This window comes from Anas acuta, chromosome Z, assembly GCF_963932015.1.
Source record: "Anas acuta chromosome Z, bAnaAcu1.1, whole genome shotgun sequence".
In the NCBI taxonomy this organism is placed as follows: Eukaryota; Metazoa; Chordata; class Aves; order Anseriformes; family Anatidae; genus Anas; species Anas acuta.
In genome coordinates, this window is record NC_089017.1 from 25,505,133 (window position 1) to 25,530,031 (window position 24,899).

The following is a 24,899-nucleotide window of genomic DNA, read 5'->3' on the forward strand; positions in this document are numbered from 1 at the left end:
TTCTATGTTGGAAGCAGTCCAATTATTGCAGTTGGCACAATGAACTACAAAACCCTTTGAATAGCTGGTAAAATATTTAAGCAGCTAACTTGTTTTAAGCTCCTTGAAACTGAGGCTTCACTCCTACTTTTAATATGTCGATATTGCCAGAAACCCACCATCTGCCCTTCAGTCAGCCCTTGAAGGAACAGTAGATAGTAACAACACAAGTGACATAGAACATCTGAATAGTGTTTATGGAGATATTCAAGCACTATGCAGAAATACTGGCTAAAAAATTGCACGAAGTTCCAGCAAAGACAGCTTCTACAGCACCTTAAAGAAATAAAAGTTTAAAAATTTGTTTTTGCTATTTTCCAGAGTCCTAGAATTACCTCACCAGAGAAGGACAGAAAAAAAATATTGATTTAATTGAGTGGATGTAAAGATGTAAAAGATTGGGTCTACGTCAGACTTCTCTTTTATCACAAGGTTTGGCTTCCTGCCATGTGTTCAGGCAATAAATTGGCTGTAGCAGAGCTGCTTCTAGCATTCAGCTGGGTGGAAGTAGAGACAGTAGCAGGCACAATAAGGTAAGCAAGAGTGGAAGACTGCAGCAGATTTTTAAATGGGTTCCAATGCTTCAAATTAAGGTTTTATTTGTCACACTGCTTTTTTTAGTCTAGCAAATAGAATGTTTTTGTTTTTTTTTTTTTCAGTTGACTTTAATTTTTTCTTCTGAGGGCTCTTCCTTTAGTCTAGTTTACATCTTATTTCATATATTCCTATATCTAGCTTAGTCTATAGATATTTTAAGGCTGGCTGATTTGAAAGAAATGATGACCCTGTTATTTATTAGCTATATGGGATGGCAGAAGTTCCTTTTAATCTACTGTGAACTTGTAAGACTTTTTGAGGAGTTACATATATTGTTTGGAAGCAGGACTGTCAGCTGCAACCCAGTACACTCAATAAAGACAGATCTGATCTTTTAGGGATAGCTTGCTGTGAATGTACCAATACAGAATGGGATAATATGTGGATCATACTGCTGTGTGAATGATCTCCACATTTTTAAAGTCCTGTTTATATATACTGGGATGTGTCTGGGACAGCTGGAAGAGTGAATAATGGCTAAGAACAAAAGAGAACACTAAGAGAACAAGAAAAGTTATACAGATTATATATATATGCGCATATATATATATAATGCATATGCATATATATATATGAAACAGTTTTTCTCTGCTGCTTTCATGTAAATAAATTGATATGGTCTATGGAACTGGAAAAATTCTCAGACCTTGCTTTCAGGGTGATCTTGTTACAACAGACCAGCAGTGTACTCAAGTATATCTGATTTTAGCAGTGTAAAGAGCCAGAGCTCAACTTTTCCACTACCCTTGCACTTAGCATAGATGTGAAACAAAATGAAAGAAACTGAAATGTCCAAAACAAACAGTGGTTAACCGGGTCTGCAGCCAAGAACACTATGTTGTTCTTTCTAACATTCTTAGAGCTGCATGCACCTTACAGAAGAAGAAAAGAAATGAGCTGAAGAAATGAGCATGAAAAGACATTGAAACAAAGAAATAGACACAGGGATAAACACACAACAGTAACAACTGTGAGTAAAAATGTAAAAAGCAGGAGCAGGTGACATGTATGTAAGAACATCGTGGGAAAGGAAAGGTATCAGAATGGGAGGGTTTATATTGCACACAATCTTAGGCATCACGTGAGGAAATTCAAACTAAGGAAGCTTGGGAATGTGTGTTCTTAATTTATTGTAGGGAGCTGCATTTTTTCTAGAGAGATAACAAATGTGAAGGTCTAACATAAGCATTTATGTTTTCTCCATTTTAGATGTGTCTACTGGTTAGAATAGCCCAAAATAACTGAACTTATGTACAGTTCTTCAGAACTTAGAAAAAATATTTCTAAGTTCAAAACTTTTCTAAGATAGTGTTGTAAGAATTTGTGCACTTATTAGAAATGCTTTTGAAAATTCCTTGGAACAGCCCTGCCCTCCTCACTGTCCTGGCTTGTAATATCTTTCTTTTCTTATAGAGATGGTGGGTATAAAATACACAGATGCAGGACTCTGAATCTTGGTGGCATGATAGCATATTGGTTCTCTATAAAAATAAATTTCACTTCATATTGTTTGTAAATAAATTTAGGACTAACTGAACATAAGTTAGCATTAGTAACTGTGGTATACAAAGAGCAGAACCAGGAGAAGACAATTCCCTGACTGCTTCACTAGATACAAAAATCAGGAATTCGGATCTTCTGAACTTCTGATCAACTGCAGCCAAATTAGAGTTGTACTTATATTTTCATTAGAAATGTTTAAAAAGGGATTAAATGCCTGTTTTTGAGCATCCCCAGGTCTAAGTCTCAATACTTTTTTAATGCTGAACACCTAGCACACTAACAAGATCCAAAAGCTAGTATTATTGCCCACATACTCTGTAGAGCCTGATCAGGGTAAAAGTTTGCAGAGGTCAGGTCCCGGTTAGGTCTTCAGAGAAAATCACAGTCTTTTCTCTTTAGGTTAGCCTGCTTCAATGACAAAGCAGTGTCAGCAAGATGAAGACCCTACCCTTTACTTTCTACCTTCTAACTACAAGTTCTCAGGCATTTGAAAAATGAAACAACTTTAGTAGGTTAGAAAAAGTTAATTCTTTTTAATAAAGATGTTTCACTTTCCAATAGCCTAATTCAATGTTCAATTTTATCTGAGTCAAAGAGCAAAAGAAGAGCCTTAGTTAGCCTTCATAATTAGTAACAGGAGAATTGCCAGTGAAAAAAATCCTTCATTTCTATCATTTCAGATAAATATTTAATGTGAAATTCTGCTTTAGAGAACTGAATCGAGCTAGAAGACAGAACCACCCTTCCCAAATTCATTCATAAATTATTACACATACAAGAGCCATGACCTCTCTGACCTAGCTGATATTCAGTTACTCCATGCAAAGCTGAATAGGGCCAATATTATAATTGTCTTCACTTAGTTCTTTCACCCATGGTACTGGAAAAAATTTAGGACAGGTGTCTTCTTTGATCTACACTTGGTTAAAAACAGTTGACTTTAGGAGAATACTTAGATGAAGGAAACCCAGTTTCCCTTTTTTCAAACCAAAGTTTGGTCCTCAACTTTTCCGACATGCAGTGATTTAAGCTGTGTCCACGGTATATCTTATTAGATGGCCAGGTGGTTCATCAGTCAATGTAGCTCCCATTCTTAGACAGCAACCTTTCTTTGGGATATCTAGCCTAGGTAATTCTTAAATCCTGTTCCTCATCTAGTCTTCATAAACTAAAGAGCATTAATTCTTCTCATAAATAGTGGTCAGGCATTGGAATGGGTTGCCCAGGGAGTTCCCACCCCTGGGGGTGTGTAAGGAAAGGTTGGACATGGTGCTTAGGGACATGGTTCAGTGGGTGACATTGGTGGTAAGGCGATGTTTGGGCCTGAGACTTGGAGGTCTTTTCTAAAAGTAATGATTCTATGGTTCTCTGAATTTCGTAAATATAGTCACAAACACAGCATCATTTGAAAAATGAAGAACACACTGAAGTCAAATGATCAAATTGTAAATGAGACATTTGTAGTCTGAAAATATGATTGGTTGGGGATTGATTTTTTCTAGTCACCTGTGTCATTAATGAATGAATACTTCTAATACACACCTCAAATCTGCAAACTCCAGTCCTCATTCCTAAATCTCATTTTAAGATTACAGTATGGTTGCATCTGCATGTCTTTACTGAAAGCTGGGTTACACTATGTTGAAGTTAGCATCATATTCTATCATTTATGAATGCTCCAAAAATGATTGTTGACTGAAGGACTTCTGAGGGAGAAAAAGAATATGATTTTTCAATACAGCTAGTAAAGTATGGCTAGATTCCTATGACTGAAAAGTGTAAATAAATAAATAATAACAAAAAAAAGTAATCACCTAAACTAGTTATAGAATCATAGAACCATAGAATATCCTGAGTTGGAAGGGACCCATAAGGATTGTTGGGTCCAACTCCTTACATTTTATTTAAGAGGAAGTCTTTTACAATGTTCTCCTTTAACAAAACTTTATGCATGAATCTTAGCCTAAGATTAGGTAGATCACATGAATTGCCATCATTGGAAATACACCATTTTTGCCTTTCAAGACACAGGCTTGAGTCATGCACACAATCACACATTTATTGAGTTTACCTTACTTCTGTTGAATGTCCCATATTGAAACGATACACTTTGTAAACTTCTTTCTCAACCAAATTACGAAGTTTTGTGACTAATTCTATTTTCTGTTTTAGGGCTGGGAAGGTGAGGCAATTCAGGTTATCAGGGTTTCTCAAGGACTTCAACAATGAAGCTCCGCTCAGGCCGCCAAAAGCCATACGAAGTGCCTGTCTCTGCAAGACAACTGGCTAGAAGGAAACCTCCGCAGTGCAATAGAGCACCAGCTTCTGGAACATCAGGTAACTCCTTCCTGTGGTTGAAAAGTGTGGTTGTAATCTTGGGAAGGTAATGGTGCCAACCCAAGGCAGAGTTCAACTAAATCAAGTATCTGGAACAGCTAATAGGTAATAAGCTCAAGAGTAAAAATACCGGAAGGAAATAAAAAAAAATAAAAAAAATAATAAAAAAAAAAACCGGCTTAAAACAACCTGCAAAAAAAGGCTTCCCAAAGGAATAACATTAAAATTTTCATATGACCAAATGCAGACTGGTAATTTCTAATGAACATGTATGCATCCCTGGAAGACAGTGAATGTCATAGCAGGCCTAACAACCATTTAATTTTCTGTACTGTACTAGTTCTTATAATATACCATAATACTTACAATATAATTGTTGTGATATATCATAATGTTTTTGGTTTTGTTTTTAAAGTTTTGCTCTATTACTTATGATAGTAGCTGTCCTTTTGCTTCTTACAAAAAGCCATCCTTTTTCTGGAGGTCTGCTAGCCCAGGTTGCCAGACCTGTGCAGAGAAGGCCTTTGCCCATGAATGGGCCAATCATGTGTATGCCAAAGGTCCAACACAGGATGTGTCAGACCTGCCAGTGCTGGAATGAGGGACTTGGGTCAGGGTGTGTCAAGGATGTTTCCTTTATCTTTTTTTGTTCACTGAACTTGCAGAGTTTCTGCTCAGCCTAATCAGGGCAGAAAGTAAGCTTCCCCAAAACAGCTCTATTTTTCAAAATGTCTGCTGAAACAGATTTTTCAGAAGGTCTATATAAATATAAAGGGAGTAATAAAAGCTTTCAGTGAGGCCAAAAATTTTCCAGAGTATTATCTCATTGCAAGTGCATTTGAGTATCCTGTTGATTTGCCTAAGTTTTCTGGCCAAGAAAGGACTATTTGTCTTACAGCAGTTGTTTACCCTAGAGGTCTGTGTTGTTCCAGAAATGTCTTGAATTCTGTAATGAATTTGTAAGTAGAAAACATATTCCAGGAAAACAATGCTCAGTCTAGCATAATCCAAATTATGCTTTATAGTGATCCTCTGGAGGTGTTGGACATTCAGTTGGCTGAAGTTCCCTACTGACACCTTTTACACCTTTTACCTACAAATATATTTTATTTATTTATTTATTTTAGTTTAGTTTTTTGTTTGATTTAATTTCTTTTGTTGTTATTGTTGTGTTTTTTTTTGGGGGGGGGGAGGGTTGGTTTGTTGTTTTCCAGCAAGAATGCCAGGTATCGCCCCAAAGGCTGCTATTTTAGGTAAACAGATGGACCCTAAAACTCTTGTTTGTATGCAGATACAATTTTCAAAGTGGAAAACTGGGAGACAGGCAGGTACTTATCTATGAAAGGAAGGAAATTAATCTAGAAACAGCATGCTGCAGAACTTTCTCCTATTTCAAAAACTTACGGCTCAGCTATGTTCTCTTTGCTGCTCTCTCTGTGTGCAGGCTTTTGTACAGAGCATTGCTCTGTTTCTGCCTCTCTCCACCAACCAATTGCAAATTCAGGTCCCTTCTTTTTTTTTTTTTAGTTTTTATTTTGTCCAAATTCCTCCTTTCCCCATTAGTTTCTTCCAACACAGCTATCTGCAGGTTGTCCACAACCCCTATTTGTACCCCATCCTTCAGGCTTACACGCACCTCTTGAGCTGGAAGCCACTTTTACAAGATCAAGTTTTTGCACATGCTAACTCTGCAGAAGGCTCAGAATAAAGATCTTCTTCTCACTGAGGTAACCTTCCAAGCAAAGAAATCTTTGCTTTCCTTCTTGACACCACCACCAAGCTTCCAAAACAGCAGCTTAAGCCCACTGTATAATTTCTATTATATGTTGCTTATACTGTTCTAAGGTAAATCTACTTTCCGTAGAACATACAGTAATAAACAAGCAAAGATTGGTATAAAAATACACGTTATTTATTTTTATTATGGAATTTTCCCATTTTTCTGTTGCCAGTGTTTAGTCTGCGAAAAACAGTGAAGTGCTATTTACTTACTGAAGATTCAAAAACAGTGCATTTTGACTTAGATGAAGATGGTCATCATGAAATATCAACCAAAGATTCACAGTCCCATGAAGGTAGTGTGCTTTTTATACCAAGCCTCACCAAATGTATGTATAATACCATAAAACATGTTGAATGCACTATTATGTTTTCTGTCCATCAGCCAGTAGAGATAACATTTTATTGCATATTTCTGAATATTGATAGTGATATAAGAAGACTTGTATTCTGCTTTACAGTAGGTACATACTATACTTAAACAAAAATATGATTATTTGTTCACTCCAATTAGAGTTAATGGGAAGTCTATACATTTGCCTGTTAACGGAGGGAAAGAATCATGCAATGGTTTGGATAAGAAGGGACCTTCAAGATCACCTAGTTCCAAGCCCATTGCCATGGCAGGGATGCCACCCTCTAGATCAGGTTGCCCAGGGCTTCATCCAGCTTGGTCTTGAACACAGCTTCTCTGGGCAACCTGCTCCAGTCTCTCACTACCCTCTGAATAAATAATTTATTCCTAATATCTACCCTCTTTTAGTTTAAAAACATTTTCCCTTGTCCTATTACTATATAATCATGTAAAAAGTCACTCTCCATCTTTTCTTAAGCCCCCTTCAGGTACTGGAAGGCTGAGGTCTCCCTGGAGAGTTCTCTTCTCCAACCTGAACATCCCCAGATCTCTCAGCCTCTCTTCATTAGGAGAGGTGCTCCAGCCCCTTCATGGCCCTACTTATAACAGCCCCACATCCTTTTTGTGCTGGGGGCCTCAGACCTGAATGCAGCACTCCAGGTGAGGCCTCACAAGGGCAGAGCAGAGGGGCACAATCCCCTCCCTCTGCCTGCTGGCCAACCCTCTGTTGATGCAGTCCAGGATGCAGTTGGCCTTCTGGGTTGCAAGCACGCGCTGCTGGCTCATATTAAGCTTTTGGTCCACCAGAACCCCCAAGTCCTTCTCTGCAGAGCTACTCTCAGTGAGTTCTTCTCCCAGTCTGGACTTATGTCTGGTCTTGCCCTAACCCAGGTGCAGCACCTTGTGAAGATAACTATCAGACACTAGGAAAAATGAAGAAAAATAGATACAATTCAGGAATTTGTAGAATTGTTCTATTTTTTCATGTAACACTTCTCTTATTTAAAGCGGGGCTTCTCTAATTGACTCCCCAATTAGAGAAGTATTAGAAAAGTTAGTGACTCTCCAATTATACTAGTCACAACTAGTATAACAGAAGTAGTCATTAGAGGGTATTCTTTTGGTGAATAAGAGGCAAATAACAATTGCAGTTATCCTAGAGCTATATATTTTCCAAAGACATGGTAGAAGGGAGAAAAACAAAATACTTCTAACCAAAATACTGGAAAAAGAAGAAATTTGTAGGATAACTATTAAATTACTGAAGCTTTCTTACAGAAACTCATTTTTTACAGGAGTTAGAAGTTTAATATGTATGCTTCAGACATAGAAAGTCTTGGTTGATATATTTGTAAACTAGATTAAAAAAAATTATTCTATTAAATTGTGAATAATGACAGCTACACTGATAACTAAGGTATTTAAGTGATACCTTTTGAAGTGACTCTTATATGTATAATAACTTCATTGAGTTTTAAAGTAACCCAGACAATTAGCGCTTCTGATGTGTGATCAGAAGCAAAATCTCTATTGGTTTTGCTTAGCAGAAGCAATTTGTGAAAAAAAAAAAAATGCTATGTCATAAACACAAGTACCACACACAAACATACATTCATGATTTCATGATGATTCAGTTAAGACGACATCCTATTAGGAGCCAACTTTAATCTGCGTGTTTGTGGCTTTGAGCTGAAGTGAGTAATGCTTTCAACACAGCTGACTACTTAGGCTGATGTGAGAAAAGCCAGAACATCCATGCTGTGGCTACCTGTTACTTTCCAGTCTGATTTATTTTGCATCAGGGTCCTCACATCTGTTACCAAACAATTTTGGGGCTTCTCTTTGATAGCATTTAATATCTTACATTTCCTTACTCATCTCTATTTTGGCAGGTGAATTTTCTTTTTTAAAAGATAATTAATCAAACAATACATTTATTAGACTAAGAATTCAGCCCTCAGGTTATGTATACATACAAGTTTAACCATACAGTCTTAGTAGGATCACATGAATTCAGAGACCTGCAAAAAAAATGAAGTCTGATGCCAGTTGCTATTACACATTCTTTGCCAGATGATACTTTAAAGCAATTCAATAAATTGTTCATGAAGTTTTTTTAATTTGAAGAATGTTACTGTCTAATTCCAAATCTTTGTTAAATGTCTTCTGTTTTAGATATCGCATGGTTAAGCATATTCACAAGCAATGAACCAGCAGTTAGGGGTAAGACTTGCATGACTCATGTGGGAGCAAAATGTATCATTCTCTTTGTTAGTGTCTGGTTTTGAAGGGATGTTTGAAGGTAGGAAAAGAAGTTAGTAATGTTTCATATACATCATATTAGAAGTGATATCTAATGCCGAATATTCATTTAGGTCAGGTTGCTAGAAAATGGACAATTTAGACAGGCTGCTAAGAATGAAAGATCTGTGAATTTCTGTGTTCCACAGAAAGAGATCTTAAAAGCCACACAACATGCCTTAGCAAGTTATGAGTAAGGTCTTGGACTGAGAACAAATGTATATGAGGAAGTAGAGTTTATACAAGCTGGAACCAATATTTTTTGGAAGAAAAGCACATGTGCTATATTGCTGGCATTTGGCTCTTAGTTAGAAAAGACCTGTTTTAACAGGAGAGAGAAAATAAAAATAAAGGATGTGAAGAAAGAGGAGATGCTTTTTGGGAACTTTCATAATTGTAAGCATAAGAAATGAGTGAGAACAATCAAAGATATGTTGGTTCAAGATATTCCAGTAAAAGACAAATATAGTCCAGTTTCAACCAGAAAGGGCTGCTGCAAGGTCCAGGATTGCAACTTGAACAATAGTCAAAAGGGGATTTATAGGGAAGAGTATAAAATATTGATCATTCAATATTTGCCTGAACCCCAACACTTTGCATTTCAGGGACAGCCCAAACAAGAAGTGGCATCTTGTATTTCATTAATTTCAAAGCATTTCATTTGCATTTCATTTTGCATGAAAAAGGTCCCTGAAACTCTGGTTTTAGAAACCAAGATGTTAGGTAATTCATCCAAAGGCTATCAAAGAGTGGAAAGAACATTTATGAAATCATGGAACGGTTCCTTACTTTCGTTACCAGCAATTGCATGCCTGATAGATCATTTGCCACTTTTTTCAGAGGTGATTTGGAAAGTTTGAGTCCCCTAAGTCAGCACACTGTTATGACTTAGATATGAAATATCTCTTGCCGCTGATGTGCTACTTACATGCTACAGCTGAAGCTGGACAATTGCAGCTGAGACAATATGAACTGGTAACACAAGTAAAATGAAGACTTGTAAACCTCCTGCATTCTACCACATTTATCTGATGCATTAATAAATATGCAAACAGTAAAGCACACTATGCTGGATTTTAACAAGGTTTGTTATGCTGTTTTCTTGCTGTAGCTGGCTCAGACAAAATTTGTTAGAAAAATTTCCACAAAAGCACTATAGGTAGAATAAGTTAGGGTAACTAAAATAAGGGACAGGATCGAGGGACATGAAAACAGTCAGATGGAATGAGTAAATTCTGCTTATTCATAAGGTACTTCAAAGGCTGAAAGATACCCTTGGTAACAAGAAAAAAAAAATATCTTCAACTGCAACATTCAATTAACAGTTACCTAATCTCTGTTAAATTTATCTTCAGTTGTTGCATTGGTGGGCATATAGATCAACTGCTACTTTTTTGCTTGTTTGTGTTAACCTGTACCCTTGAAATACTTTCAAGAGCACAGCTGATACTGTTTGAAATAAATCTGCAAGGCAGTCAGATATAACATCACTGCATAGTTATTAATGCCAATGGCTCTTCTAGGTGATGTTCATGCTAATTGACAAAAGGTAACTTTACTTATTTTTTGCTTACATTGGTCTGAGGCTTTGAAGTACCAAAATGTTTATTTTCAGTTTATCAGGCTGAGCATTATACTGTGTTATATACTGTTATTTCCTCTAGATGAAAAAACAACATTATATCCAAAGGGATTAAATCCATTGCACCCATTGACAGTCGAAAGATTTTGACCTACAGAGCACACAGGACATAAAATAGAAAAAAACCTGTATTTCCTATATTATAATAACATGTGTGTTACACATATGTCTAAGCACTAATACATATATGCCTTCATTACTCATATTGTATGTATTCATGTATATCTGATATTCCATATATAATCAGAAATATACAGAGAAAAATTTAGATTTGTATAGAAAATCATCAAAAAGCCATAGACTTTAAACTCTTTGCAGAAGAGATCTGTATCAAGTGAGTATATTTGCTTCTATTTGCTTCTATGCCTGTCAATGTAAAGAGAGTCTGAATATTGTCTATTTTCAAAATACTTTTAGCTGCACTTCATTTTACAAAGTGATACAAATTTTATTACAATGTTCTCCTCTAGCGAAAACGTGGTCTAAAACTGTGGTGGTCCTCACACAGAGATCAAAGCATAACGAATTTGTCCTGTTGTGCAAGGGTAAAAAGCAGCTCTGTCTGAAGGTAAGAATCAGCTTTTTAATTTGTTACTTGTGGGTGCTCTTTCCCAGTAGAGAACAATTCCCAACAGCCCTTTTCAAATGCATTTTTCATTACATATCACATTTCACAAGTTCTGACTGCCTTCCTCTATGATGTCCATGGAGAAACTTAAAATAAGCTATTGCAAAAATCATTGTATTATGTAGCTGACTACTGCTGTGGAAAGAAATGAGTTTAAGAGGGGAATTATTTTCTCCTCCTCAATCTGAGTTACGAGATAATGAAAGAATATTTGTGATGAAAAGAAATTACAGCTGTATGTACTAACCTGCTCTAAATATTTGCATCTGTTGTCAGAACATTCTCATTTTCTACATTCTTGCAAAGGTTTGTTTATAGTGGAAAGAGCAGGCAAGGGTAGATTTCCATATGGTGCCCTCCCCACCCCCCTTTTTTTTCTAAATTGGTTGGAAACTGAAGTGCTGAGGTATAAACTGGTCAATTCCTGTTCTTACCCCTGCCATCAGAGCATCAAAGTGGTTCCAGAGTGTTTGTCCATATGGTGATAAGAATTTTATATATATAAAATATATAACTTCATATATTTATATATATATAAATACATATACTAAAATCTGTCTGAGGAAGAACTTTATGTTGGAATTCACCCTTTAAAGTAGGCCAAAGGTCCAAGCTGCTCTGTTTCAACAAGTCATCCTGAGATTAAGAATGACTTTATCTAACCTTGGCCTTGCATTACCAAATGCTTCCTCAGATTAAATCTTTCACACATTTAATTTATTTTCCTTTTCAGGACTTTCCAAAAAGTCAGTTTCCTGAACTTGTCTGTGGAAATGTGTGCTGTAAGATATATTAATTACGTTTATAGTACATTATCCCACTGGAGTTTTCATTACTACCCTTGGAAGAACAACTATTTTTTAAAGATTTTATATGGTTCAGAGATAATTTTTTCATAGATTAATTGTTTGAAATGGGTTCCACCAAATCAGAGAAAGAATGGAGTATTGAGCCATAACAGATTTTACTTCCTAATCACCTATTTTGAAAATGCTGGATTATACAAGGTTATCTTTCTTGGTATCTTTAAAAGCAGTTCTTTTCTGAAAATGATGTGACACACATTTACTGTCTCCAAAATACATAAAAAATCTGGAGAGATCACTGACCGCAAAACATAACAATTTGGATGTCTCAGCTAACACAATTTAATCATTAGTGGGCTTTGTAAACAAAGGAAGTTTTCTTTGGAATTAGTACTACATTTGGTGGATAAAAAGTGCAAAATGTGAAGACAAAATAACCAATTTGCGTGGTTGTAAATACAGGTCTTAAAAGGATGTTGTTCAGAGCCAGATTATCCTTCAGTGAAAAGACGCAACAGGAAAACATGCAAGCACGAAGATCCTGACTTCGAACAGGTATACAATCATGATCAACCAAATAGAAACGTATTTATGAGAGAGAGGATATACAAACATAGCTGTACAAAAAGTGCAACTAAATGTGGTTCTGCTGTTGTTACATGATGAGTTGTTTACATTCTTATTTTTAGAACGTTCCTCAGAAAAGGAAAAATAAGAAAAACCTTTCCTTGCTTTTGACTTGACTTGTGTACACCAATAGATCCTGCAGTCTACAGGAAAAATACCTAAGCTTACAATACCACGTGAAAGACAGAGATATGTTTCCAGCATTATTGTGCTTCTGTAAAATGCAGGGAGATCTGAAGTAGTTTTTATCTGGTTCAACTCCTTAGACACAATCTAGAAGAGTCAAATTACAAGAATAATGATGTTTTTAAAGAATAGTGAATCCAGCAGTCAAAAACTTACCATATGAATAAAACCACAAAGTATAGAGTACTAAACATTTATAGAAATTAGAATTTAAAAGTAAGTAGTCCCAGAAGTACTTTCAGAGTGAATTCGGTATCAGTAAACCAATATAATTCTGGAGAAATATATTGTGTGTTGAATACAGGTAGCCAGGTCGATTCTTCACATATTTTGGTGACCAAAGTTTGATTTTGTTAGTTCTTCTCTAGACAGAAATGATAAAACATTGTGAGCCCAGGAAGGAAATTACTTTAATTGCTATATGGTACATATTAAACAGATATCATAACCCACAGAAAATAAAAAACTGAGAAAATGTTGAGAAAATCGTTTTTGTTAGGGTTATGCTCCAGCCAACATACTATTCAAGACTGATTAAAAATACAGTATTTCCAATTTCATAAGTACATTTAAAACTATCTGGGATCAGATGGCTTTCACAACTTCATAATATCAGATCTGAAATACTGAAAACCTAAAATTCATAGCCTAATATTTCTATCATTTCTAACATTTCTCCAAAGTCAGAAAGGAATTCTGGTAATTTCAAATTATACTGATTTTCTTGTTTGAAGACATTCTGAAATGTTTTTTCAAAGGTAGGAGCTACACATCTTTTATTTATTTATTTGTTTGTTTGTTTATTTATTGTATAATTAATTAACCAGTCTCCAGCATTACGAACCTGGAAAATCCATTTGAGTCCTTCAGTTTATGTTCCTACTGATGTACTTTTCAGAAATTTATTTGGCTCTACCTAGAATCAGAAAGCAATGAGGCTTTGAAAATTTAGGACAACTTCTAGCCCCTCTCCTTGTATGATAAAAAGTATCAGAGACATTTTTCATTCTTGTAAAACTTTTATCATAAGCTTTTTATAAGAAACATGCCTTTTCTTTTCTTTTCTTTTCTTTTCTTTTCTTTTCTTTTCTTTTCTTTTCTTTTCTTTTCTTTTCTTTTCTTTTCTTTTCTTTTCTTTTCTTTTCTTTTCTTTTCTTTTCTTTTCTTTTCTTTTCTTTTCTTTTCTTTTCTTTTCTTTTCTTTTTTCTTTTCTTTTCTATAGAGCTGTTAATAGGAAAAGAATTAGTCTTGATAGATCCCAGTTTTGGGTCATAGTTAGAAAGAAAAAAAAAAAAAGTAAGTGTTTCCTGTCAAGACCTAGTCATCACTGTAGTTTCTAAACAATTAAAATTAAAAATTAATTCTGAGAACCTATTTGCTACAAACCTAACAAGGCAACCAGTGAACATCATAGTTTCTTGCTGAAGCTTTTAAGTAGAAAATAATACGTTACTCATTTCAGTGAGGAGAAATCAGCAGCCTGCACTTGGTTCACATCTGATTAGACAAAGAGGCCAAACCATAGTTAAGCCTGAATTGTGAGATTCTTATAAACCTTCTAGAAAGAATGCAGTGAACAAGAAATAATTTCTGGTGTGATTAATCAAGTCTCTATTGTCCACAGAACAAAAAAGTGTGGGAGGGGTTGACTGAGATGGGGAAGTACATCTCATGGTCAATCACAAAACTATGTGGTGTTGCAGTGTGATATTTTGTCAGCTAGCTTTTAACAATAAGTCTCAAAGGTTAGCATTTTTGCTTATTTTTGGAAGACTGCCAGTAGAATTACCAGAAACATGAGAATCTGTGGTGCCTGCTGTTACAGCACCAGAAAGAGTTGCATACAGTGTTGTCAGCTTATATTTCTGTAACCAAAGCTTACGGAGACACAGCTCACAATCAACATTTACTAAAAGATCCTTTATTAATTAGGCTATTATTAACACAATAAAATAGTAACAGCTGGTAACAGCAAATAATGGTTTATAGTAACAGCTTATAATGATAGGAAACTGAAGCAGAAGGGTAGCAGTTCACAACCACCATTTATTAAAACACTGTGCTGGTAATGGCAGAAAACTGCTCGCACAGCACATGCCCACACAGTACACCACGCAGTGGTTACCCAGCCCCAGTGGCTCACTGCAGAGCAGAGGGTCCTCCCCTGCTTCAGAGGGTCCCCGAAGATGGATCTTAAATGAAGGTGTACTGTGGACTTGAGATGCACAGAAAATTGCATGTATTAGGCCTTTTTTTAAAAAAGAGTAACTAGTATTCTGATTTCACTCCAAAATAGGCAATAGAAACCGTGACTTGGTATTTTGTTGCTAGCGGCAGCTGACCTGGAAGGTCTGAGATAAGAAAATAGCCAGATGAAAATCCTAAATTATCCCAGTAGCAAGTACATTACAGAGCGAAACTGTACTAGTCTTTTTGGAAACCAAAGGAATACAAAGGAATACAGCTATGGAAGCAGCCAGTCCTCTGAGGAAGGCAGGTATTATTTTGTTTACAGTCCCCATAGAATCTGTCCCAAAATGATTAGGTCTTCCCAAAAATTTATCATAAAAAATGGAAAATGCAGTCAAAATATACAAAGCTAGCAATATCCCTGATTTTTTCTAACATTTGAATTTTTCTAACATGAATTTTTCTAACATAACTTAAAGGCTTTAAAAAATAACTTATGTTCTTTACTCTGTGTATTTTCATAGCTGAGCGAAGATAATCACTTTTTCATCATGCATAGTGAAGGAGAGTCAGTGAAATTCCAGTGCTATGAAGACACAAATTACTTTCTGCATGTGAATGATGACTCACTTGATATACGCAAGCCAGATCACAAAGACCCCAATGGAGAGAAAAATTTTTTCTTCAGAGTGTCATACTTATAGAGAAAATATTTCTTCTACCCTTCAGTGGCCGAACTGTCCATACAGCTCCTACAATAATTTAACAGGAAAGAAGAAAGGTTGAGACAAACTAATTTCCATTTTGCCTTATTTTTCACTTTTTTTTTTCTTTTTTTGGGGGGAGGGGATATAATTTCTTGAATAATCCTTCTGCATGAGGGTACTATATTTCTGTACTTACAATAGGAAGAGAGAATGGCAAAGTCTGAAAAATATACTAATTAGTCTCTTCATATCTTACCTGCATAGTTACAGTTTTAGGGAGCTGAATTCTCTCCGAAGGGGAAAAACCCACAGGGCATATCTCAAAGACAGGGTAAAAAGGAATCATCCACATGCAATACAAAGCCCACAGGCATGAAATACACGTGCAGCTAATTTTCTATATTGTAAAAGTTTTACTTTTTAAAAGTGTACGTCTTTTATGAGCTCACCTGAACTTGAAAAGAGAACACTTGGAAGTCATTAAATGCATACATACATGTACTGACTGACTGACTGTGGAAAGGCAGTGAGGAAGGCATCTCTCATCTAAAGGAGAGCAAAGGAGGAGGTTATGGTTTGGCAGGTGATGCGTCTGCCTCTGCAGCTCACAGTAAGCCCACACTCCATCCTGCAATATCAGCGTCTGAGAGCACGGAGCATCAGAGTCATGGTGGACTGATGAAACTGACTGTTCAAAACAGATGCCTGTGGACAGAGGTAGAGAGTTATTCTGTCTGACATATTGAGCCCTAGGGGGAAATGCCGTCAAGTTTTCAGCCGCAAAGCAGAGTGCATAACAACATCTGGAAAGTAATTCTGTGTTCAGAATGACTAAATGAAATAATGGTAATAAACCTCTGGGTGCTTACATCAGGGACACCGGAGGAGCACTAAAAGGGTCTGTCAATGCGAAAGGAAAGATGTTAACACTTAAAGTTCATACACTGTACTCTGCAAGGCACAGAACACCTAAGTACAAGAGGAAATAAAGACATAATTATGCACAGGATTACTAGGTGTTAAAAATGGGTATTCCACTGCTGTACATGTAGTCACACTGTGATTTGGTGGCATTTTTCTTTGATGCACTGCATCTGTGATAGATGCATACTGTGAATATATGTGTATGAATGATAGGCACTATGCACCTATGCCAAGAAGTTGCAGTGGAACAGTGTACAATCTACACAATCCTACAATTGCAGGAATTGTTCTGTGTAACTATAACAGGCAATAAATGTCTGAAATAGGAATCCTAATGTCAGTCAAACATTAAAGCAAGGCAATTTTTTTTTGTTTTGTTTTTGTTTTTGTTAATAGCAGTGCAGAACTTCAGTGCTGGACTCGTATACTCATAGTGAAATAGTGAAAATCCTTTTGCTGCTTCCAGTGCTGATTGAACAAAAGAGAGCTTTTGAATATTCCTTAGATAATACTTATGATTTATGAATCTGTTAAGTGTTCACTGAAGTCAGCAGGTGGGAAACAATGACAAAAAAAACACACACAGATATTGACTGCCAGATATTGACTGCAGCATACATTACACTAAAACTAAGCTATTTTAGTATGATCTATTACTTTAAGAATAAATTTTACTATTTATTACTATAAGAATTACTATAAGAATCAATTGAACTGTCTATCAGGTACAATAATTTCACTAGCTGAGACACTAACTGTTGGCAATTAGTAAATAGATGATTGTGATTACTCAATTGCAGAACATGACCTGCAGATGTTACGCTGATAAAACTACTACAACTCATCATAAAACATGTACAAAGCATGCTGAGCAAATACATTATCATTGCTGATTTCAGCAAAAAAGCAAGTCTGATCTCAGTGAACATTGAATCTATTTTGGAGTTAACTGAAATTATGGTTATATGCAGATTGTTGTACTTTACCATCTACCTTAAAAGTAAGAACTTTTTAACATTCTGAAGCCCTTGTGGAAAGTAGCAGTGGTAGCTTTGTAAAGTTTTAGATTTGAGATATGTGATAAAAAAGTCATATGATTTTTTTTTTCCGGAAAACAATAAATTCAGGCAGCTCTGTACCTATAAAAGCATACAGAAAAACAGATTGATAGGTTATGGATACTGCTCTTTTCTGGACTTCTCTTTTTTTGCACATACAAAAATCTGTAAACTGACATTTTCAAATTCCCACTAATCTGAACGAGTGGCAGATACACTTTTATTTTGTGAAGTGGAAAGCATATATTAGTTTTATTTTAAAATAAATAGGAATCAAAAGCCGGTGAGTCTTTTTGAAATATAGCCACTTAACACTTTATCGTATGAAAAACATTTATCCAAGGTGTCTAACAGTTGAATATGAAATACAATTTTGTAGTTTATTTTCAAAACAGTACTGATATTCTTAAATTTTACTTTGCAGATATGATAAATATTACAATATTAACATATATATATATATATATATATATATATATATATATATATATATATATATATATATATATCCTGCTCTTCAAAAGCTGTTCTCTAAATAAAATACTGCGTTCTATTTGATGGGGAACAATTTAATGCAAGTGTTCTTCATATGTAGTCTTATGGACCTCTACTATTTTGACCATATTTGCAACTTGTTAGAATAAAACTTGTAAAAGAGCATCACTAACCCTAAAGAAAGTGATTCTTATGCTATATAATCTGAGAAAATCTAGCCAAATAATGTATGCAAAAGAAGTGACCATATCTTCCCAGGATGTATTCGGTAGTTTTTTTTTCCTAAGAGCAGAGTTCTGTCATCCTTGGAGGAAGGAATGGTAATTTGCAGTGAAAAAAGACTGAAGACTGGTAAAAGAGTCACTGCATTAAAGTGTCTGTTTAGGAACAACTGTTGTATATTCTAGCAGGAGACTGATACCCAACCTTGCTAGATATGAAGTGTGTGCCCATCTAACGCTGTTACATACCAACTTTGTTATGGGTAACCAGAAGAACTAGAAATCAAAATTAGAAATTGTTAGTCTAATGAATGCTTTTAGAGTTTAAACAAAATATAACAACCTAACTTGAATGCAGCTACAATAGTGCTAAAACTTGTAATTCATTACCCATTTTATATTAAATGAAATCTTTTAAATAATACGTTTCTATTAATTCTACTCTTTCTATTTAGTAATACAATAAACTGATAGACAAAGATTCTCTCACAACTCTTCTCTGATGTAAAGTTCATACCCCTCCAGTCATTCCCTGTCTGAAGTCATCCTTTTTCTTAGATAAGATGATCTCATAACATTACCATTACAATAGGTATATCTGTATATATACCAGAGTTCTCTACTTATTATGACAAAACACTATTCTATCTTCCATATTGTTTTCAGATATATGTGGCATTTATTTTGAACTATAATGTGTGTATTAATAGAGATATTTTTTTAAATGTCAAGTTGGTTTTGTTTCTATTCGTCCATAATTTGTCGTACCGAAGAAATCATAGGCAGGCCAAATTCCTGTCTTTTAAACGCTGATACTCATATTCTTTCGTTTAGGAACAGCCATAGATGAGCAGATTCTCTATTAGCTCCTTTCTTCATTGTTTTCTGCCAAATTTCATGTGCTAAATACAGCAGCTGTTAACATGCCTACGGGCTGTAAACTGTAATTCATTATCCTCTAGCACCATCTCGTGGACTTCAGGAAAGCAGAAGCATACTTTTTAAATTTTATCACAGTAGCAAACAGAAAAAAAAAAAAAATCTCGGCAGCTGAAAACCAAAAACATTCTTCCTTTCTTCAAATAGTGTTATTTATTTCCTACTGATATAGGGCTTAAATCTGTGTCTGGGATGATTGAAGAGGGCAGCCAAGCAGGTCAGGGGAAGGAAGTTTCCCTATTTTGCATTTGGAAGGCCACATCTGGAGTACGCTGTTCAGTTTTCGGCTTCCCAGCACAAACTGGAATAAAGAGAAGGGAAAAGCACTGTATGCCTAAGGCAAGGGAGCATTTGAGGAGGAGAGGCCTGGAGATGAGAAGGTTAAGTCTTCACCTGGCTGAATGGGATTTTAGGGAATATAGAACCAAAATTTCCACAGAGGTGTGCAAATAAAGGACAATAAGCAGGAATCACAAGTTGTAGCAAAGGAAGTTTTGTGTATCCGGAATGAAAAAAAATCTCAAGGATATGTAGGATTTGGCGCAAGATTTGTGATTATACAATGCCCATTGTTAGATTTTGTCAATACACCTTTAGATATAAGGAAGAAAAGAGAAAGGGACGATATCTTAAAATCTCTGAATCAGACTCCAGGCCCTTTCATCATAGCACCAATACTTTCCGGAAAGAATGCAAACCACAGTTCAAAGAAGTCATAAAGGTATGCTTAAACATCTTATTTTACTCTGATACAGAACTCTGGACTCAGGTTATTCTACAGTTCCACAGGGAGCTGCAAATAAGATCAAATAACTGGAACATTGGCCTGTGGTGTATTTGTGAAATGGCAGGTATGTGCTCAGACATGACAAAAACTAAATCTATTGCCTTTTGTTCACAGGCTTTAGCTCCGTAGAAGATATCATGTTAACTCTCTAAGTGGCTTATCAAAATACGTTGTTTTTTTTTTTTTTTTTTTTTTTTTTTTTTTAGCTATAGCTAGGCAATGTTTGCTGATGACTAAGCATCACTATCAAGCCTCAAAACTCTCTTGTGAGTTTGGAAACTTATGAGTAGAGAGATTAATCATAGAATCACAGAAGTTTTTTTTTTTTTTTAAGGGATCATCTAATTACAAAACCCCCTGCCATGGGCAGGGACACCTCCCACCAGACCAGGTTGCCTGAAGCCCCATCCAGCCTGGCCTTGAACACCTCCAGGGACGGGGCGTTCACAGCTTCTCTGGGCAACCTGCTCCAGTGCCTCACCACCTTCTGAGTGAAGAATTTCTTATAACTGAACTGAATCTACCCTCTTTCCCTTCAAAATGAGTATGCATTGTCCTGTCACTACATTCCTCATCTTTCATTTAGGCCTCTTTTAGGTATTAAAAGGCCACTCTAAGGTCTCCCTGGAGTCTTTTCTTCTCCAGGCTGAACAATTCAAACTCCCTCAGTCTGTCTTCATAGCAGAGATTCTCCAATCCCTTTATCATCTTTGTGAAACCTCCTCCAACTTGTTCTAGTATTTCTATGTCCTTCTTGTGCTGGGGGCCCCAGAGCTGAATGCAGGAGTCTCACAAGAAGCAGAGAAGAGGGGGAGAATTACCTCCCTGTCCCTGCAGGCCAGGCTGCTTTTGATGCAGCCCATAACATGGTTACTGCCACCTCACTTTGAGCGTCTCATCAACCAGTATCATCAGGCCCTTCTCTTCAAGACTGCTCTCTATCCATTCATCAGCCTGTATTCATGTTTGGCATTGCCCCAGCCCAGGTGCAGGGCCTTGTACTTGGCCTTTCTGAACCTCACGAGATATGCACAGGCCCACCTCTCAGGCCTGTTCAGATCTCTCTGGATGCCATCCCTTCCCTCCAGTGTGTCAACCACACCACACAGCTTGGTGTCATCTGCAAATTTGCTGTGCATGCACTCAATCCCACGGTCCTTGTCACCATCAAAGATCTTAGATAATACTGATTCCAATATTGGTATATTCAATATTTAATCATGTCATACTGAGGTGTTTTTGCAGTGAATTATTTTCCAAAACCACATTATTGACATGGTAGCAACCAGCTATGCCTGTAAAGAACATTTGACAAAAAGTCAAGAAGCATTTCAACATCTGGACAGTATTTATTCTTATCAATTAGCTATCATTTAAACAAGTCTGATAGCAAACAGGGATGATTGCTCAATGTTTGTTGAATCTAGAGTTTGCAAAAAACAGTGGAGCAGTTTGTGAAGGACTGTATGCTGCAGGAGGGGAATGAGCATGATGATGAAGGAACAGCACAAAGCATTACGGACTGACTGCAATGCCCATTGCCCATCCCCTGCACTGGGAGGTGGAGGTGAAAAAATCAGTTGAGTTGAGCCTTTGAAGAAGGTGGGGTTGGGGGAAAGGTGGTTTTAGTTTTGTATTTATTTCTCACTGTTCTACTTTGTTACTAATTGGAAATAAGTTATTTATGCTCCCCAAGTCAAGTCTGTTTTGGCTATGACAGTAGCTGGTAAATCATCAGCCTGTCCTTATGTGAGTCTTCCCTATTTCTGTATATGAGATTGCCTAAAGTTACACCAAGAGAGGTTTAGGTTGGATATTAGGAAAAATGTCTTCACTGAAAGGGTTGTGAAGCATTGGAACAGGCTGCCCAGTGAAGTAGTTGAGTCACCATCCCTGGAGGTATTCCAAAGACATGTAGATACGGTGCTTAGGGACACGTAGTGGTAGACTTGGCAGTGCTAGGTCAGTGATTGGCCTTGATGATCTTAGAGGTCTTTCCAACCTAAATGTCTCTACATTGATCTATGATGTTTTCTTCTTATTTTCTCCCCCTATCCTGTTGAGGAGGAGGAGTAAGAGAGCAGCTGGGTGGGCACCTGCTGGTCAGCAAAGGTTAACCCACTACAGATACACATCATACTTCAAACGTGCAGACCAGGTGGAAAACCACTGTGCTTTTTCTACTCATTCCATATCACAGAACCATCGATAAGCAAAATGTTTGAAGGTGTGGTATTGTAAAGATTGATGCAGCTTGCATTGCTATAGCCTGCAATAGCACTTTGCCTTCCCAAAGTGCTTTATAATGTCAGAATTACGTAAAATATTTACATGCAGTAAAGGTGAATGCAACTTTGATTGTGTACGTTTTCAGCAGAGAAATTTAAATAGAGCAAGGATTTGCCAAAACCAAGTAATTACAAATGGCATAGCCAGAACTCTAAATCATGTTTCCCAGCCCTATACACATCCCTTCAGTGTTGTGGTAATGGCAGCTTTGTGGTATGTCTGACATCCATGCACATTATCATCACTAAAAAATATGAGAATAAAGTAAGATACCAACATATTTTCCATACCTGCCAGAGTGTGAACACTTTAGATATGAACTGCAAAACAAAGCTAAGTGCCTTGCAAATGTATTAATCAGGATCAAGTTTGACCTTTTAGTATTTACTGATTTTTTCAAAACTGAAATGAATTTTTTTTGTGTGTGTTTTTCCCTAAATGAAATGTAACAACTTGTGGATAGGAAGCTTGAAATGACTCTAACCTGAGTGCTTTTTGTAACTTATTATTAATGGATGAGATGATATAGAGTGCTTATGTGTATGTGCGCGACAGAAATCTAAATAAAGATTTTATTAAGTTAATTAACTTATTAAACTTTAATAACTTTTAACCATGGACATGGACTTGCCAACATTGTACTACAAGGTTTCACAGATTATAGTTGTCAGAAAGAGCTTAAAGCCAGTAAAATGTCTACCTTTGCTGTAACGCAGAAGTTAAGATATAAAAAATTCAGACACCAGAGAACTGGATAGTTTAACACAAGATTCACAAATGCTTTTCAGAAGGCAACGGATCAAATTAGTGTTCATCAGTGTTCTAATTATAATCTATTCAGGCAAACACTATTGAAGTAAACCTGATCTCTTCTGTCAAATGCAGCTTTCAGTTTCAGAGAGGCTAAGAACTTACTGCAAAAATTTATCACGAGTCCTTTACTCAGAAAGATCTTGATCGAATCATTTAGGTTGACTTGATTGTGAGACCTACAAAAGAACTTGCTGGAATATAAATTTACTTTTAATTAAAAAACAAAGATGCAATTTTGAGGCACTAATAATATAGATATTTGGAAGAAGAAATGGCTGATAACCCTCCAATGAGCAGCAAGAGTTTTCTGCTCTGCTTGGGAAAATGAGCTGACCTTAAATGAAAGCAGCCAAGCACTCAGTGAGAGGAAAAGATTGCAGAGGGGAGCTTCAGAGAGAGATGGTTACAGGCTTCTCATGGGAATTAGAGCCCTCTGGTATGTTCAAGGCCCCGCCACAATCTTCCTTGCTGAGACATAACAAAGAAAAGGTTTATAATAAAACAGCTAGTTGATTATGTGCAAGCACATTTAATGTGTTTCATATTATTAGACATATTTCTATTTCTTTAATCCTATTTCACTTTAATTTTAGCTATAAAATTTAACAAAGATACATTTAAGTCTGTTACAGTAGATTTTTTAATAGGTGACAGGGAAAAATGAGCTCACTTTATGCAGCTTTCCTCTTGATTACTCAAAAGACATTTAAGGCTTTAATAGCTTTGAAGTGACAATTTAGAAATAAAGACACATCATGTCTTCATTATAAACCATCTGGAAATCTAAGTGTCAGTACACTAGCTACACACTGAACTGCGTATATCTCATGCTTTGGTCCTGTTGTCTTAATGGCAGGACAGGTTCTAGTATTTTTATGGGAAAAAAGACAATATGACAATGTCTTCTTTTAGCCATCTGTTCAGTTTCTGAAAGCACTGCTTTAATTCATGATGATGAATTAATCTTTTTATTATAATCTAAGATTAATCTCAATGTATTTGTCATTATTTTTCAGCTTCTGTCTGGTTATACCACAAACCTAGTAGCATGACTTTAAGTTGACTTTGGAATTGAATTTCAATGGGGCAGGAATTTATCATGGATTGCTGAAAGTTACTCACTAGCTGTGTGGAAATAGGACATCTATGGAAATGGAAGCGATCAGCTGAGTTGTAAGTCTGGTTGTGCACAGTAGACAATTAGTTTCTAGATGTTTAACCCAGAAGGATTTTTCTCCCCGTGCTTTCTCTTAAATCACAAAATACATCAAAAGCTGAAGAAAGAATAATGCTCTACAGAAAAGATCAGGTCAGACAGAAATACACGATAACTCTTATCCTCTGTTGCCCATAATCTCTTTATCATTTGCTGTATTCTCTTGCCATTTTGTAGAATGTAGCCTCGCAAAGAAATCCAAACAAAATGTGCTTGAATAACATCTCAGTGAGGTTCCAGTTCTGACTACAGACCCTTAACTACTAAATAAATACAAAGAGCAAATTTAACTACTTAGTGTTTTTGCAACTCTAATAATGTTTTCTAACAACAAGGTTGAAGTAGGATGTTGGCAAGCTTTTCTCCCACTCCCAGCATGGAGTTAGTGCAGGAATATTTCTATGGAAATTCTGTAGTATTAGCGCTAATAAGCAGAACAGCTACTGATTGTCTAAAAAGT

At 36.2% G+C, this 24,899-nt stretch overlaps 1 protein-coding gene across 3 annotated transcripts; it reads left to right on the forward strand.

Annotated features, from left to right (window-relative positions):
* The first annotated feature begins 473 nt into the window (after positions 1 to 473).
* Positions 474 to 22,994, forward strand: LOC137848090 (uncharacterized). Of its 3 annotated transcripts, none has more exons than XM_068667003.1 (7): positions 474 to 572; positions 4,312 to 4,476; positions 6,429 to 6,551; positions 8,786 to 8,833; positions 11,024 to 11,121; positions 12,450 to 12,542; positions 15,515 to 22,994. In XM_068667003.1, the coding sequence occupies exons 2-7, from the start codon at positions 4,365 to 4,367 to the stop codon at positions 15,692 to 15,694; spliced, it is 654 nt and encodes a 217-aa protein (XP_068523104.1). In that variant the 5' UTR covers positions 474 to 572; positions 4,312 to 4,364; the 3' UTR covers positions 15,695 to 22,994. The 3 variants fall into 3 exon arrangements, with proteins under 3 accessions (XP_068523104.1, XP_068523106.1, XP_068523105.1); XM_068667004.1 differs by lacking the exon at positions 474 to 572 and adding an exon at positions 1,472 to 1,606; XM_068667005.1 differs by lacking the exon at positions 8,786 to 8,833.
* Positions 22,995 to 24,899: the final 1,905 nt, after the last annotated feature.